The 18,361-nt window shown below is 44.0% G+C and overlaps 1 protein-coding gene across 1 annotated transcript in view; it reads left to right on the forward strand.

Annotated features, from left to right (window-relative positions):
- Positions 1-18,361, forward strand: part of LOC121580068 (relaxin receptor 2-like) — a 119,127-nt gene that overhangs the window by 56,415 nt on the left and 44,351 nt on the right. The window contains exons 6-9 of the mRNA XM_041895128.1: positions 3,322-3,393; positions 7,036-7,107; positions 9,025-9,096; positions 11,722-11,796. Of these exons, the coding sequence (XP_041751062.1) occupies positions 3,322-3,393; positions 7,036-7,107; positions 9,025-9,096; positions 11,722-11,796 (291 nt within the window). The remainder of the gene's footprint in view (positions 1-3,321; positions 3,394-7,035; positions 7,108-9,024; positions 9,097-11,721; positions 11,797-18,361) is intronic.

Here is an 18,361-nt window from a genome sequence, read left to right on the forward strand (position 1 = left end):
GATAGACAAAAACAAACCGATTCAACATGTCCCGAAGGACATCATTGACTAGTGCCTGAAAAACAGCAGGGGCATTAGACAACCCAAAAGGCATAACCCGATACTCAAAATGTCCCAAGGGTGTGTTGAAGGCAGTCTTCCATTCATCACCCTTACGAATGCGCACCAGGTGATACGCATTTCGTAGATCCAGTTTCGTAAAGATGGTAGCACCATGAAGGAGGGGAAAAGCAGAATTAATCAAAGGCAGAGAATACTTGTTCTTAATGGTGATGTTGTTAAGTCCACGGTAATCAATACAGGGTCTGAGGGTCTTATCCTTCTTAGCAACAAAAAAGAATCCCGCTCCTACAGGTGACGAGGAAGGACGCATAATACCTGCCGCCAAGGAGTCCCGAATGTAGTTCTCCATAGCCTCCGTCTCCGGCCGGGAGAGATTGTACAGGCGACTGCTGGGGAGCGGGGCTCCTGGCTGGAGGTCAATGGCGCAGTCGTAAGGCCGGTGAGGAGGAAGAGAAGTAGCTCTGTGTTTGCAGAAAACGGATGCCAGGTCATGATACACGTCAGGAACAGCAGAAAGATCCATGGACTCCAGTGGAGGTTGAGGCACAGTACTGGCAGGAGTCTGAGCAGAACACAAACAATTCACATGACAAAATGTGCTCCATGAAACAATGCTACCTGTCACCCAATCAATGTGTGGATTGTGTTTTATGAGCCAGGGGATACCAAGGACCAGGGGAGTCTGTGGGCAGTCGATAATATGGAATTGAATGTTCTCCTGATGATTTCCCGACACTCTAAGACAAACAGGAACAGTCTGATGGGTAATGCGGGTCAACAATTGTCCATTTAGACCCTTAGCCTGCAGCGGACAGTCCATAGGAACAGTCTCCAAATCCATTTGTTGAGCCCACTCTCTATCCAAAAGCTCTCGTCGGCACCAGAGTCAATCAGCGCACTAACAGAGAAATTCTGGGACTGCCACTGGAGGGATGCCTGGAGCAGAATGCGGGAGAAGAGGAAGAATCCGCTGCTCGGCTCACCAAAACTTCTCCCATAAATGATGAGCCGGCCCTTTTCCCCGGACGAACTGGGCAGGAAGGAACGAAATGACCAGCTTCTCCACAATACAGGCAGACCCGAGCCTGAATACGGCGTGCACGCTCCTCTGAGGACAACCGTGCGACCCACCTCCATGGCTTCGGGGTTCAGTGCTCCTCGTATCGACTCGGGAAGACACGGCTCTCTCCGTAGGGACGATGCAGGGAGGAGTTTGTTGATGACAGACAGGTTGCTTGGAACTAACACTCCTCTCCCGGCGGCGCTCCCGAATCCGATTATCCAACCTGATAGTGAGTGAAATAAGATTATCCAGCGTAGGCGATTCATCATATGACACCAATTCATCTTTTAAAGTCTCAGACAAAGCATTGATGAACACTCCTTGTAATGCCTCGTCATTCCAACCACTCACTGCTGCTAAAGTCCGAAACTCCACTGCCATCTCCGCCACACTACGCAGCCCCCTGCCGAAGAGAAAACAACCGTTTCGCAGCCTCCTTGCCTCGTACGGGGTGGTCAAAACCTTCCTCATCTCCGTGGTGAAGGCCACGTAAGCGTTGCAAATGTCCGACTGACTCTCCCAGACCGCGGATCCCCAGGCACGAGCGGAACCGCTAGTAGAGTTGATAAGGTAGGCAATACGGGCTCTTTCTGAGGCGTAGGTGAGGGGCTGTTGTTCAAACACTAACGAGCATTGAGTCAAAAATCGCCACAGGTTCCCATGTTCCCGTCATAGCGCTCTGGAGCAGGAACAAAAGGCTCTCTGATCTGGGCTGAAGGGGTAGTAAGGGCAGACACTTGATTGGTGAGTAATTGAACCTGATTAAGCAGCACCTGACTGTCCTCAGCAATCGTCTTAAACAGGGTATCATGTTGGCCAAGTAGAATGCCCTGATTGGCTATGGCAGTCCAAATTTGAGTGCACTCTGGGGTGGTATCCGAGCTACTATCTGCTGGGTTCATGTTGGTCAGATCATACTGTTATGATTTAACTGGATAGAACCCAAATGCAGACAAGTACACCAAGCCAGAGAAGTTTTAACAGGTTTATTATAATGTTCAATAGTCCAGGTTTCCAATAAATGGGGAAGAGCAAGTCCAGGTTACAGGGAGGGTACAGATCCAGGTCAGGGCAGGTGTGGTACCGTAATGTCCTAGTGTCCGTGGTGAGTCCAAAGGAGAGGCCCGATAGTGGAGAGCAGGATGGTGGTGGCAGGAGTGAAGCGGAGGCAGGAGTCAGGTTCCAGATATCTGTGGCACAGGAGAAAAAGTAAATAAACAGTCCAAAAAACACAAGAGCGAAAACAGACAGGTTGAGTCGGCAGCGAGACTAACATGGTTGTCTTGACTATGATCTGACGATGAGTGGAAAGTTTGACCGGGTCTTAAAGGCTGAGGTGATTATGGTGAATGAGCTGCAGCTGGAACCCTGACTCCCGCACACCAGACTTCACTCCTGCAATCAAGGACAGACAGAGGGGAGGGGGAGAGCAGAGAGAGAGCTACCTAGCAGCAGTAGGCCTAACACATCCTTTATTCATTAAGTTAATACACACACCTAACAAGTCATGTATGAATGAAAAATGTATGCACTCACTAACTGTAAGTCACTCTGGATAAGAGCGTCTGCTAAATGACTACAATGTATGCTTGATTATAAAGACTATCACCATGCTGTCCATGTTAAGCACTAGACCGGCGGTTAGGTCCCGCCACCCCCTCTGGGTTGGCATCCATTCCAACTGGGTTAACACTGTACTGGGTTAACACTGTACTGGGTTGGGACTGTACTGGGTTGTCTCTGTACTGGGTTGGGACTGTACTGGGTTGGGACTGTACTGGGTTGTCTCTGTACTGGGTTGGGACTGTACTGGGTTGGGACTGTACTGGGTTAACACTGTACTGGGTTGTCTCTGTACTGGGTTAACACTGTACTGGGTTGTCTCTGTACTGGGTTGTCTCTGTACTGGGTTGGGACTGTACTGGGTTGTCTCTGTACTGGGTTGTCTCTGTACTGGGTTGTCTCTGTACTGGGTTGGGACTGTACTGGAATAACACTGTACTGGGTTGTCTCTGTACTGGGTTGGGACTGTACTGGGTTGTGTTGTAGCTAGTACCACAAACTGAACTTCATGTTATTTTAGAATGAGAATGTGCTACTAATAATATATTTGCTAGTACCTAGTGAAGTAATGTTGAATCGCTGTGCTTGAGTTAATGTTGTGTGTGCCCTCATGCGTGTGTTTCTTCTCTCAGGTTCCTACAGAATAACAGCATCCAGACCATATCCAGTCAAGCCTTCAGTGGACTCTTCAAACTAGAGAGACTGTGAGTACTGACATACCTTTATACATCTAACTGAAGGCAGAGAGGGAGGGGGGGAGAGGGAGAGGGGGAGGGAGAGGGAGAGGGGGAGGGGGGGAGAGAGGTGGGGAGAGAGGGAAGAAGGAGAGGGGGAGAGGGGGAGAGGGAGAGAGACTGTGAGGACTGACATACCTCTATACATCTTACTGAAGGCAGAGAGGCAGAGGGAGAGAGGTGGGGATAGGGAGAGGGAGAGGGAGAGGGGGAGGGGGGGAGAGAGGTGGGGAGAGAGGGAAGAGGGGGAGGGGGAGAGGGAGAGGGGGAGAGAGGTGGGGAGAGAGGGAAGAGGGAGAGGGGGAGAGGGATAGGGGGAGAGAGGCAATGTACATATATGTTTCCCATGCCAATTAAGCCCTTTGAATTGAATTGATAGAGAGAGACAGACACAGAAAATACTCCTCAGTTACAACAATAGTTTTATGTTGATAAAACTGCTGTTTCAGGGAATCTGTCTGTGGGTGTTCTTTCTTTATTGCATATTTCTACTGAACCTCTCTCCCCAGAGAGAGAGAGAGAGAGAGAATATTTTGGGTTGGTGTCTCAGGCGCTTTTTCTTTCTTTTTTTTTGATGGGCTTGTATGCTCTCCTTGAGTGAGAAATAATAAGATCTCTGGAACACTCTCTCTCTCTCTCTGTCTCTCTCTCTCTCTCTCTCTCTGTCTCTCTCTCTCTCTCTCTCTCTCTCTCTCTCTCTCTGTCTCTCTCTCTCTCTGCTCTCTCTCTCTCTCTCTCTCTCTATCTCTCTCTCTCTGTCTCTCTGTCTCTCTCTCTCTCTCTCTCTCTCTCTGTCTCTGTCTCTGTCTCTCGCTCTTGCTCTCTCTCTGTCTCTCTCTCTCTCTCTCTCTGCTCTCCTCTCGCTCTCGCTCTCTCTCTCGCTCTCGCTCTCTCTGTCTCTCGCTGTCGCTCTCTCTCTGTCTCGCTCTCTGTCTCTCTCTGTCTCTCTCTCTCTTCTCTCTCTCTCTCTCTCTCTCTGCTCTCTCTCTCTCTGTCTCTCTCTCTCTCTCTCTCTCTCTCTCTCTCTCTCTGTCTCTCTCTCTCTCTCTCTCTCTCTCTGTCTCTCTCTCTCTCTCTCTCTCTCTCTCTCTCTCTCTGTCTCTCTCTCTCTCTCTCTCTCTCTCTCTCTCTCTCTCTCTCTCTCTCTCTCTCTCTCTCTCTCTCTCTCTCTCTCTCTCTCTCTCTCTCTCTCTCTCTCTCTCTCTCTCTCTCTCTCTGTGATGATAGATACTGCAGTTGTTCTAGCAAATTTACTTTATCAGTGGAATGCAACACTCCAGCACCAGATTTACTACAGGAGACAGTTAAATATTCCACTAAATAATGATTGTTAGCCCTCTCATTGTAGCATATGGTCATAAAAAAAAAAAAGCATAAACCAGCCCACACACACAGTAATGGAAATATCCACGCTAACTCTCTCCATAAAGCATGGCTTAAACCAGACTGTGCGTCAGCTGTAACCTACAGGCTGTAAATACAGTCTAGGGATGTGACGCAAAGGTCACCCAATTCCCTATAGAGTATACTTCAATGGAGTACAGGCTGAATGACAACAGACACAGAATATAATAAGTAATTTTATTGAATAGTTTGGAGAATGCTCACCAGAGCCAGACGCTTTTAAAGATACCCTGTCCATCCCATCAGATAGTTTGATGGAGACAATTTGACTGCTGGATGCTGTCTGACTTTGCATGTTGATCGTTTCGTGGTTGGGGTGAAGAACAAAATGCTAAACTACTACGAGCTCACTCTCTTTTTATGGGGGGTAGATGAGCTTTAATATTGCAGATGGATTGTAGCTTCCATCAACGTCATTGTCTGCATCATTTCCAATCCCCCCATATATATTTTTTTGGTGAATACAGTTGAAGTCGGAGGTTTACATACACCTTCGCCAAATACATTTAAACTCAGTTTTTCACAATTCCTGACATTTAATCCTAGTAAAAATTCCCTGTCTTAGGTCAGTTAGGATCAACACTTTATTTTAAGAATGTGAAATGTCAGAAAAAATAGTAGAGATAATTATTTATTTCAGCTTTTTATTCATTTCATCACATTCCCAGTGGGTCAGAAGTTTACATACACTCAATTAGTATTTGGTAGCATTGCCTTTTTTTTTTGGACAGCTGCAGCCCTGACATTTTCCCTAACATCAATAGACTATTAAGGGCCATCATCACCCTTCCTATGACTTCATGTCCTGTTGAGAGACTCTTCTCCACTACCAGGCCGTGTCAAAACATCCATCAGATCTTGCATGCTTTAAATTGTTTAACTTGGGTCAAACGTTTCGGGTAGCTTTCCACAAGCATCCAACAATAGCTTAGTGGTTAAGAGCGTTGTGCCAGTAACCGAGAGGTCGCTGGTTCTAATCCCTGAGCCGACTATGTGAAAAATCTGTCGATGTGCCCTTGAGCAAGGCACTTAACCCTAATTGCTTCTGTAAGTCGCTCTGGATAAGAGCATCTGCTAAAAAATAAGAAAAAATAATTAAGACAAATAAAAAATAACTTTTAGAAAAAATATAAATAAATTGGGTGATTTTTGGCCCATTCCTCCTGACAGAGCTGGTGTAACTGAGTCAGGTTTGTGGGCCTCCTTGCTCGCACACACTTTTTCAGTTCTGCCCACACATTTTCTATAGGATTGAGGTCAGGGCTTTGTGATGGCGACTCCAATACCTTGACTTTGTTGTCCTTAAGCCATTTTGCCACAACTTTGGAAGTATGCTTGGGGTCATTGTCCATTTGGAAGTCCCATTTGCGACCAAGCTTTAACTTCCTGACTGTCTTGAGATGTTGCTTCAATATATCCACATAATCTTCCTTCCTCTTTAAGGAATACCTGGAATAGTATAAAGTAATCCTTCTTCCCCCACCCCCCATAAAAAAAAGGAAAAAAAAGGTGGTTGTCCCACTGGCTATCATAAGTTGAATGCACCAATTTGTAAGTCGCTCTGGATAAGAGCGTCTGCTAAATTATGTAAATGTAAATTTCAGGCAAAGGGTGGCTATTTGAAGAATCTCAATTATTTGGTTACTACATGATTCCATATGTGTTATTTCATAGTGTTGATCTCTTCATTATTATTCTACAATGTAGAAAATAGCAAAAATAAAGAAAAACCCTTGAATGAGTAGGTGTGTCCAAACTTTTGACTGGTACTGTATGTATATGGGGGATACAACCATCTCAGCTCTGCAGATTTTGCTGCGAAGAGACAGAATCATTAAATCATTTGTTTTGGTACTGTCCATATGCAGCTTATTTTTAGTCAGTACATCGAAAATCTTTTCCCAACTATTTTGCAATCTATATGGCACAGCTGTCACTATTTGTTAAGCAGAAAGGAGAAAGGAGGAGGGAGGAGGATGCTCTCATATGTTTAGATGTTTATCTCTGTTGTGTAGAAGGAATAATGTTCAGTAATACATATTTTTCCTCTCTCTGTAACCCCCTTCTCTCTCTCTCTCTCTCTCTCTCTCTCTCTCTCTCTCTCTCTCTCTCTCTCTCTCTCTCTCTCTCTCTCTCTCTCTCTCCCTCTCTCTCTCTCTCGCTCTCTCTCTCTCTCTCTCTCTCTCTCTCTCTCTCTATCTCTCTCAGGTTTCTTAGTGTGAACTCCATTTCATCTCTCAAACTGGGTGTGTTCAGTGATCTCCGTAACTTATGGTGGCTGTGAGTACAGAGCCGGAACACAAACACACGTTTATTTTACTATCCTTGTGGGGACCAAACAATTGATTCCATTCAAAATCCTATCCCCAAACCCTAACCTAACCCTAACCTTATCCCTATCTCCTAACCCTAACCTAACCCTAACCTTATCCTTATCTCCAACCCCTAACCTATCCCTAACCTGATTCCTATCTCCTAACCCTAACCTAACCCTAACCTTATCCCTATCCCCTAACCCTGACCTAACTCTAACCTTATCCCTATCCCCTAACCCTAACCTAACCATAACCTTATCCTTATCCCCAAACCCTAACCTAACCCTAACCTTATCCCTATCCCCAAACCCTAACCTAACCCTAACCCTAACCTTATTCCTATCTCCTAACCCTAACCTAACCTAACCCTAACCCTAACATTATCCCTATCCCCTAACCCTAACCTAACCCTAACCTTATCCCTATCTCCTAACCCTAACCTAACTCTAACCGTATCCCTATCCCCTAACCCTAACCTAACCTTATCCCTATCCCCAAACCCTAACCTAACCCTAACCTTATCCCTATCTCCTAACCCCAACCTAACCTAACCCTAACCTTATCCCTATCTCCTAACCCTAACCTAACCCTAACCTTATCCCTATCCCCTAACCCTAACCTAACCCTAACCCTAACCTTATCCCTATCCCCAAACCATAACCTAACCCTAACCTTATCCCTATCCCTAACCCTAACCTAACCTAACCTAACCTAACCTAACCTAACCTAACCTAACCCTAACCTTATCCCTATCCCCTGACCCTAACCTAACCTTATCCCTATCTCCTAACCCTAACCTAAACCTAACCTTATCCCTATCCCCTAACCCTAACCTAACCCTAACCTTATCCCTATCCCTAACCTAACCCTAACCTTATCCCTATCCCCAAACCCTAACCTAACCCTAACCTTATCCCTATCTCCTAACCCTAACCTAACCCTAACCTTATCCCTATCTCTATCCCCTAACCCTAACCTAACCCTAACCTTATCTCCTAACCCTAACCTAACCCTAACCTTATCCCTATCCCCTATCCCTAACCCTAACCCTAACCCCTAACACTAACCTAACCCTAACCTTAACCCTATCCCCTAACCCTAACCTTATCCCTATCCCCAAACCCTAACCTAACCCTAACCTTATCCCTATCCCCTAACCCTAACCTAACCCTAACCTTATCCCTATCCCCTAACCCTAACCTTATCCCTATCCCCTAACCCTAACCTAACCCATAACCTTATCCCTATCCCCTAACCCTAACCTAACCTAACCCTAACCTTAAACCCTAAAATAACCTTTTTCCTTCTGGGGACTGCCGAAATGTCTGAATTTACTTTGTTTTAATATACTTGTGAGTACTCCTGGTCCCCACAAGGATAATAAAACCAAACACACACACACACACAGACACTCATACAACAGACCACATCAAAGGTAGGATTTGGGCTGTTCTGCAGTGTAGACAATCACAGAAACCAGCTGAGCCCGTATCACCAGATTTCTCACGTTACCACACAAGAATGCAGCTCAACATGATCCATTTGATCACAGCGTCTGTTTATTGTAAAATCAACTCTAATAAAAACACGTCTGCTCGTTAAATGCTGCCAAAACAACAATGACTGTTTGTTAGCATCTACCAGTGTGCAGATTCATTGTTTTTTCTTCATTGTTTTTCCTAGTTTGCAAAATTTCTTTGGATATGGTCATACTAGTAGACTTGTTTGTGTGCGTTGTCATGTGTTGGCTAAAAGCACAATATGCCGCCAAGTTAAAAACTGTGTATTCTCTTTTTCTCTCTCTCTCTCTCTCTCTCTCTCTCTCTCTCTCTCTCTCTCTCTCTCTCTCTCTCTCTCTCTCTCTCTCTCTCTCTCTCACCAGGGTGTTGGATCATAACCCTCTGAAAAGTATCTCCCAGGACACCTTCACTGGCCTCACCTCCCTCATGTTCCTGTGAGTAGCAGTCCTTCTCTCTCTCTGTGTGCATGTGTGTTTGTCTTTTTTTTTTCTCCAAATGGCTTGTTTCATTCCTCTATTGCATCGGTAGCGAATCCTCTACTGTACATCCCCCCATCTCAGAGAGAGGGAGAGACAGACAGAAAGAGAGAGAGAGAGACAGACTGGGAGAGGAGAGAGAGAGAGAGAGAGAGAGAGAGAGAGAGAGAGAGAGAGAGAGAGAGAGAGAGAGAGAGAGAGAGAGAGAGAGAGAGAGAGAGAGAGAGAGAGACAGAGAGAGAAAATATAAAAGGTAGAGAGACAAACATAGTGAAAGAAAAGACTATCTGTTAATAAGCAACTGAATATCTGTTGATAAGCAACTGCTTGCTAAGGTTACGGTTAGGTTTAGGTTTAGGATAAGGGTTAAGTTTAGGGTTAAGATAAGGGTTAAGGTTAGGGTTAGTAGATAAGGGTTAAGGTTAGGGTTAGTAGATAAGTTGAAATGTTACTGATAGTCTGTAGAGCATCTACAGATGGACTATTATTAGCTGAGAGTACTTTTGAGAAGCTGAAGGAATTAGCATTGGCGTGACTTAATGTCTAACCTTATCCATTCAGACTTAATGCCTAACCTTAACCATTCAGACTTAATGCCTAACCTTAACCATTCAGACTTAATGCCTAACCTTAACCATTCAGACTTAATGCCTAACCTTAACCATTCAGACTTAATGCCTAACCTTAACCATTCAGACTTAATGTCTAACCTTAACCATTCAGACTTAATGTCTAACCTTAACCATTCAGACTTAATGTCTAACATTAACCATTCAGACTTAATGCCTAACCTTAACTATTCAGACTTAATGTCTAACCTTAACCATTCAGACTTAATGCCTAACCTTAACCATTCAGACTTAATGTCTGACCTTGATCTTTCAGACTTAATGCCTAACCTTAACCATTCAGACTTAATGCCTAAACTAAACCTTAAACACTTCAAAATGTGACGTTTGGAACAACTTCGAACTTAGACGTTTGAGAAACATGGAGGAATGTCTAATTCTGACATGAGACTGTGAGAGCTTTGTGTACTGTACTGTACACCGATTAACAGAAGTTTGACAAGTTGAACTTCATCATTTACATAACAATCCCTATAGTCTTGCCGAGGCAGCACCCCAGTACACACTTTTAAAAAACGTGCTATCTAGAACCTAAAAGGGTTCTTCGGCTGTCCCAATAGGAGAACTCTTTGAAGAATCCTTTTTGCAGTGGTGGAAAATGTACCCAGTTGTCATTCTTGAGTAAAAGTAAAGATGCCTTAGCTCTCCGTGGCCGACGTGAGTAAGACATTTAACCCAGTAAAATACTACTTGAGTAAACGTGTAAAAGTATATGGTTTTAAATATACTTAAGTATAAAAAGTAAATGCAATTGCTAAAATATACTTAAGTATCAAAAGTAAAAGTATAAATAATTTCAAATTCCTTATATTAAGCAAACCAGACGGCACCATTTGCTTGTTTTCTTTTATTTATGGATAGCCAGGGGCACACTGCAACACTCAGACATAATGTAACTGCAACACTCAGACACCATTTACAAATGAAGCATGTGTGTTTAGTGAGATGATCAGGGATGTTCTCTTAATAAGTACATGAATGGACCATTTTCCTGTCCTGCTAAGCATTCAAAATGTTACGAGTACTTTTGGCTGTCAGGGAAAATGTATGGAGTAAAAAGTACATTATTTTCTTTAGGAATGTAGTGGAGTAAAATTGTCAAAAATATAAATAGTAAATTAAAGTACATATACCCCATAAAACTACTTAAGTAGTACTTTAAACTATTTTTACTTAAGTACTTTACACCACTGCAGAAGAGAAGCTTCATGTATCTAACTATAGTTGACAAATGTCGGCAATTATAATGTGTCCTACCAAATGTTGGAAATTACAATGTGTCCTACCCAATGTTGGAAATTACAATGTGGCCTACCAAATGTTGGAATTAAATGTGTCTAATGAAATGGGAAATTAAATGTGTCTTCAAATGTTGGAAATTACAATGTGTCCTTCCAAATGTTGGAAATTACAATGTGTCCTTCCAAATGTTGGAAATTATAATGTGTCCTTCCAAATGTTGGAAATTACAATGTGTCCTTCCAAATGTTGGAAATTATAATGTGTCCTACCAAATGTTGGAAATTACAATGTGTCCTACCAAATGTAAGTAAGTAAAAACTACTTTACACCACTGCCTTTTTGGTTCCATGTAGAATCCTTTTGGGTTCCATGTAGAATCCTTTTGGGTTCCATGTAGAATCCTTTTGGGTTCCATGTAGAATCCTTTTGGGTTCCATGTAGAATCCTTTTGGGTTCCATGTAGAACCAAAAAAGAGTTATCCCTGGAACCAAAAAGGGTTCTCCTATGAGGACAGCCAAAGAACCCTTTTGGAACCCTTTCTTTCTGAGTGTGTAGGAGTGTGTCTTTGTGTTTTCTGTTCTCTCCAAATATGGCTTCCAGCTGTGTGTCTTCCCTAAGGAGGTTACGTGGTTTTGCGTCCGTGTGCGTATGTGTGCACGTGTGTCCCTCCATCCATGTGTGTGTGTGTGTGTTGTATTCCTCTCTCCCCAGCTCCATGGTGAATACATCTCTCGTGCAGATCCCCCAGCCCAGCCTCTGTCACCACACTCCTAACCTCAGCTGGGTGTGAGTTACACAACATTTACATTTACGTCATTTAGCAGACGCTCTTATCCAGAGCGACTTACAAATAGGTGCATTCACCTTATAGCCAGTGGGATAACCACTTTACAATGTTTTTTTTTGGGGGGTCAAAACTGGCGTCGTGAGGGAGCTTGTTCCACCATTGGGGTGCCAGAGCAGCGAACAGTTTTGACTGGGCTGAGCGGGAACTATGCTTCCGCAGAGGTAGGGAGCCAGCAGGCCAGAGGTGGATGAACGCAGTGCCCTCGTTTGGGTGTAGGGACTGATCAGAGCCTGAAGGTACGGAGGTGCCGTTCCCCTCACAGCTCCGTAGGCAAGCACCATGGTCTTGTAGCAGATGCGAGCTTCAACTGGAAGCCAGTGGAGTGTGCAGAGGAGCGGGGTGACGTGAGAGAACTTGGGAAGGTTGAACACCAGACGGGCTGCGGCATTCTGGATGAGTTGTAGGGGTTTAATGGCACATGCAGGGAGCCCAGCCAACAGCGAGTTGCAGTAATCCAGACGGGAGATGACAAGTGCCTGGATTAGGACCTGTGCCGCTTCCTGTGTAAGGCAGGGTCGTACTCTCCGAATCTACTTATCCCCATCCATCAAAATGTGCCCGATAGACATGGCCGCTCTGTTTCTGGTTACTAAGCAACTTCCCAGTATTATTATTTGTGTGTTATTTCTCACCTTATTAGCTCAGAACATCCTTTGCATTATTACATATAGCCAGAAAGAACTTTGGATATTAGAGCAGATGTAAATCACCAGCATTTCGACCAGAAATACGACTTTCCTGAATTTGGATCCTTTCTCCCTCCCGGGACGGCTACAAAGCCCTCCCTCGCCCTCCCTTCGGCAAATAAGATCACGCCTCCATCCTGATCCTCCCTTCCTATAGGCAGAATTTCAAACAGGAAGTACCCGTGGTAAGGACTGTTCAACACTGGCCTGACCAATCGGAATCCACGCTCCAATATTGTTTTGATCATGTGGACAGGGACATGTTCCAGGTAGCCTCTGAGAATAATGTCGACGTATACGCTGACACGGTGACTGAGTTCATCAGGAAGTGTACAGGGGATGTTGTTCCCACTGTGAAGATTAAAACCTATCCAAACCCGAAACTGTAGATAGATGGCAGCATTCGCGCAAAACTGAAAGCAAGAACCACCACATTTAACCATGGTCCCAGGTTTCCTCCAGACGTGACAATCTTGGTTTCATCAGACCAGAGAATCTTGTTTCTCATGGTCTGAGAGTCCTTTAGGTGCAAACTCCAAGCGCGCTGTCATGTGCCTTTTACTGAGGAGTGGCTTCCGTCTGGCCACTCTACCATAAAGGCCTGATTGGTGGAGTGCTGCAGAGATGGTTGTCCTTCTGGAAGGTACTCCCATCTCCACAGAGGAACTCTGGAGCTCTGTCAGAGTGACCATCGGGTTCTTAGTTACCTCCCTGACCAAGGCCCTTCTCACCTGATTGCTCAGTTTGGCCGGGCGGCCAGCTCTAGGAAGATTATTGGTGGTTCCAAACTTATTCCATTTAAGAATGATGGAGGCCACTGTGTTCTTGGGGACCTTCAATGCTGCAGAAATGTTTTGGTACCCTTCCCCAGATCTGTACCTCGACACAATCCTGTCTCTGAGCTCTACGGACAATTCCTTCGACCTCATAGCTTGGTTTTTGCTCTGACATGCACTGTCAACTGTGGGACCTTATATAGACAGGTGTGTGCCTTTCCAAATCATGTCCAATCAATTGAATTTACCGCAGGTGGACTCCAATCAAGTTGTAGAAACATCTCAAGGATGATCAATGGAAACAGGATGCACTTGAGCTAAATTTTGAGTCTTATAGCAAAGGGGGTGAATACTTATGTAAATAAGTTATTTCTGTTTTTGTTTTTATAAATTTGCACAAAAATCTAAAAACGTGTTTTCGCTTTGTTATTATGGGGTATTGTGTGTAGATTGATGAGGATTTTATTTTAAATTTAATCAATTTTAGAATAAGGCAGTAAAGTAACAAAATGTGCAAAAAGTCAAGGGGTCAGAATACTTTGCAAATGCACTGTATGTAAAATTGAGCTCAGGTGCATCCTGTTTCCATTGATCATGCTTCAGATGTTTCTACAACTTGACTGGAGTCCACCTGTCCATAATTTTTATACATCCCATCACACATACACACACATATATATATATAAACCTACATGGCCCTGTGTGAAAAAGTGTCTGCCCCCCCCTGTTATAACACAACTCAACTGTGGTTTATCACACCTGAGTTCAATTCCTCTAGCCACACCCAGGCCTGATTACTGCCACACCTGTTCTCAATCAAGGAATCACTTAAATAGGACCTGCCTGACAAAGTGAAGTAGACCAAAAGATCCTCAAAAGCTAGACATCATGCCGAGATCCAAAGAAATTCAGGAACAAATAATAATAATATGCCATTTAGCAGACGCTTTTATCCAAAGCGACTTACAGTCATGCGTGCATAAATTTTTTGTGTATGGGTGGTCCCAGGGATCGAACCCACTACCTTGGCGTTACAAGCGCCGTGCTCTATCAGCTGAGCTACAGAGGACCACAAATGAGAAGAAAGTAATTGAGATCCATTAGTCTGGAAAAGGTTATAAAGCCATTTCTAACTCCAGCGAACCACAGTGAGAGCCATTATCCACAAATGGCAAAAACATGGAACAGTGGTGAACCTTCCCAGGAGTGGCCGGCCGACCAAAATTACCCCAAGAGCGCAGCGACGACTCATCCAAGAGGTCACAAAAGACCCCACAACAACATCCAAATAGCTGCAGGCCTCACTTGCCTCAGTTAAGGTCAGTGTTCATTACTCCACCATAAGAAAGAGACTGGGCAAAAATGGCCTGCATGGCAGAGTTCCAAGACGAAAACCACTGCTGAGCAAAAATAACATTAAGGCTCGTCTCATTTTTGCCAGAAAACATATTGATGATCCCCAAGACCTTTGGGAAAATACTCTGTGGACTGATGAGACAAAAGTTGAACATTTTGGAAGGTGTGTGTCCCATTACATCTGGTGTAAAAGTAACACCACATTTCAGAAAAAGAACATCATACCAACAGTAAAATATGGTGGTGGTAGTGTGATGGTCTGGGCCTGTTTTGCTGCTTCAGGACCTGGAAGACTTGCTGTGATAAATGGAACCATGAATTCTGCTGTCTACCAAAAAATCCTGAAGGAGAATGTCCGGCCATCTGTTCGTGACCTCAAGCTGAAGCGAACTTGGGTTCTGCAGCAGGACAATGATCCAAAACACACCAGCAAGTCCACCTCTGAATGGCTGAAGAAAAACAAAATGAAGACTTTGGAGTGGCCTAGTCAAAGTCCTGACCTGAAGCCTATTGAGATGCTGTGGCATGACCTTAAAAAGGCAGTTCATGCTCAAACCCTCCAATGTGGCTGAATTACAACAATTCTGCAAAGATGCAGTGGGCCAAAATTTCTCCACAGCGCTGTAAAAGACTCATTGCAAGTTATCGCAAACGCTTGATTGCAGTTGTTGCTGCTAAGGGTGGCCCAACCAGTTATTAGGTTGTAGGGGGCAAACACTTTTTCACACAGGGCCATGTGAGTTTGGATTCTGTTTTCCATTAATAATAATAATAACCTTCATTTCAAAACTGCATTTTGTGTTTACTTGTGTTATCTTTGACTAATATTTAAATTTGTTTGATCTGAAACATTTAAGTGTGACAAACATGCAAACACATAATAAATCAGGAAGGGGGCAAACACTTTTTCACACCACTGTATATATATATATATATATATATATATATATATATATATATATACAGTACCAGTCAAACGTTTGGACACACCTACTCATTCCAGGGTTTTCCTTTATTTACTATTTTCTACATTGTAGAATAAGAGTGAAGACATCAAAACTATGAAATAACACATATGGAATCATGTAGTAACCAAAAAAGTGTTAAACAAATCAAAATATATTTTATATTTGAGATTCTTCAAAGTAGCCACCCTTTGCCTTGATGACAGCTTTGCACACTCTTGGCATTCTCTCAACAAGCTTCACCTGGAAGGCTTTTCCAACAGTCTTGAAGGAGTTCCCACATATGCTGAGCACTTGTTGGCTGCTTTTCCTTCACTCTGCGGTCCAACTCATCCCAAACCATCTCACTTGGGTTGAGGTCGGGTGATTGTGGAAGCCAGGTCATCTGATGCAGCACTCCATCCCTCTCCGTCTTGGTCAAATAGCCTTTACACAGCCTAGAGATGTGTTGGCTCATTGTCCTGTTGAAAAACAAGTGATAGTCCCACTAAGTGCAAACCAGATGGGATGGCATTTCGCTGCAGAACGCTTTGGTAGCCATGCTGGTTAAGTGTGCCTTGAATTCTAAATAAATCACAGACAGTGTCACCAGCAAAGCACCCCCACACCATCACACCTCCTCCTCCATGCTTCATGGTGGGAACCACAGATGCAGAGATCATCCGTTCACCTATTCTGCGTACTTATCAGACCAAAGTACAGATTTCCACCGGTCTAATGTCCATTGCTCGTGTTTCTTGGCCCAAGCAAGTCTCTTCTTCTTATTGGTGTCCTTTAGTAGTGGTTTCTTTTTTGCAAATCGACCATGAAGGCCTGATTCACGCAGTCTCCTCTGAACAGTTGATGTTGAGATGTGGTTGTTACTTCAACTCTGTGAAGCATTTATTTGGGCTGCAACCTGAGGTGCAGTTAACTCTAATGAACTTATCCTCTGCAGCAGAGGTAACTCTGGGTCTTATTTTCCTGTGGCGGCCAGTTTCATCATAGCGCTTGATGGTTTTTGCGACTGCACTTGAAGAAACTTTCAAAGTTCTTGTGATTTTCCGGATTGACTCACATTCATGTCTTAAAGTAATGATGGACAGTCGTTTCTCTTTGCTTATTTGAGCTGTTCTTGCCATAATATGGACTTGGTCTTTTACCAAATAGGGCTATCTTCTGTATACCACCCCTACCTTGTCACAACATAAATTATTGGCTCAAACGCATTAAGAAGGAAAACAATTCCACAAATTAACTTTTAAAAAGGCACACCTCTTAATTGAAATGCATTCCAGGTGACTACCTCATGAAGCTGGTTGAGAGAATGCCAAGAGTGTGCAAAGCTGTCATCAAGACAAAGGGTGGCTACTTTGAAGAATCTCAAATATAAAAAAACAATTTTGATTTGTTTAACACTTTTTTGGTTACTACATGATTCCATATGTGTTGTTTCATAGTTTTGATGTCTTCACTCTTATTCTACAATGTAGAAAATAGTAAATAAAGAAAAACCCTGGAATGAGTAGGTGTGTCCAAACTTTTGACTGGTACTGTATGTATATGGGGGATACAACCATCTCAGCTCTGCAGATTTTGCTGCGAAGAGACAGAATCTGCTTGTCCAACATCTTATTCCGAAATCATGGGCGTTAATATGGAGTTGGTCCCCCCCTTTGCTGCTATAACAGCCTCCACTCTTCTGGGAAGGTTTTCCACTAGATGTTGGAACATTGCTGCGGGGACTTGCTTCCATTCAGCCACAAGAGCATTAGTGAGGTCGGGCACTGATGTTGGGCGATTAGGCCTGGCTCGCAGTCGGCGTTCCAGTTCATCCCAAAGGTGTTCGATGGGGTTGAGGTCTGGGCTCTGTGCAGGCCAGCCAAGTTCTTCCACACCCGCAATAACATTTAGCTAAATATGTGACCAATAAGATTAGCTAAATATGTGTGTGCGACCAATAACATTTTATTTTATTTGTATTTATCTATCCAATCCAATCTATTTATCCAACCACCCATCCATCCATCAATGCCATCTACATTTCCAACCATCCTATCTGTCCATTTATCCTGTACACAGGAGTTTTTTTTTATCATAATCATTTGACTGTCAGCATTAATCCATCCCATCCCATCCCATCCTTAGAAAAAGACAGACAGAGGTTATTTTCTTCTGCAGTAAAGTGATTGTTATTATCACACACACACACACACACACAGAAAGCTATATATCTCTCCAGTGTTAAGGGAGTAGATGAGCATCCTGCTGCAGACAAAGATAAGGAGTGTGTTAGCAGGCGGTCAGCCTGACCGTGTGTGTGAGATGTAAAAATGAACACCAATGTTCTCTCTCTCTCTCTCTGTCTCTCTCTCTCTCTCTCTCTCTCCCTATTTCTATCTTCCATCTCTCTCTCTCTCTCCCCCTCTATCTTCCCCCTCTCTCTCGCCCGCCCTCTCTCTCTCTGTCTCTCTCTCTCTCTCTCTCTCTGTCTCTCTCTCTCTCTCTCTCTCTCTCTCTCTCCCCCTATTTCTATCTTCCATCTCTCTCTCTCTCTCTCCCCCTCTATCTTCCCCCTCTCTCTCGCCCGCCCTCTCTCTCTCTCTCTCTCTCTCTCTCTCTCTATCTTCCCCCCCTCTTTATCACTCTCCCCCTCTTTCTCTCTTTCTCCCCCCTCTCTCTCTCATCCCCCTCTCTCACTCTCTCTATCTTCCCTTTGTCTCTCGCCTGCTCTCTCTCTCT

The sequence above is a fragment of the Coregonus clupeaformis genome, unplaced genomic scaffold (genome assembly GCF_020615455.1).
Source record: "Coregonus clupeaformis isolate EN_2021a unplaced genomic scaffold, ASM2061545v1 scaf0518, whole genome shotgun sequence".
NCBI lineage: Eukaryota > Metazoa > Chordata > Actinopteri > Salmoniformes > Salmonidae > Coregonus > Coregonus clupeaformis.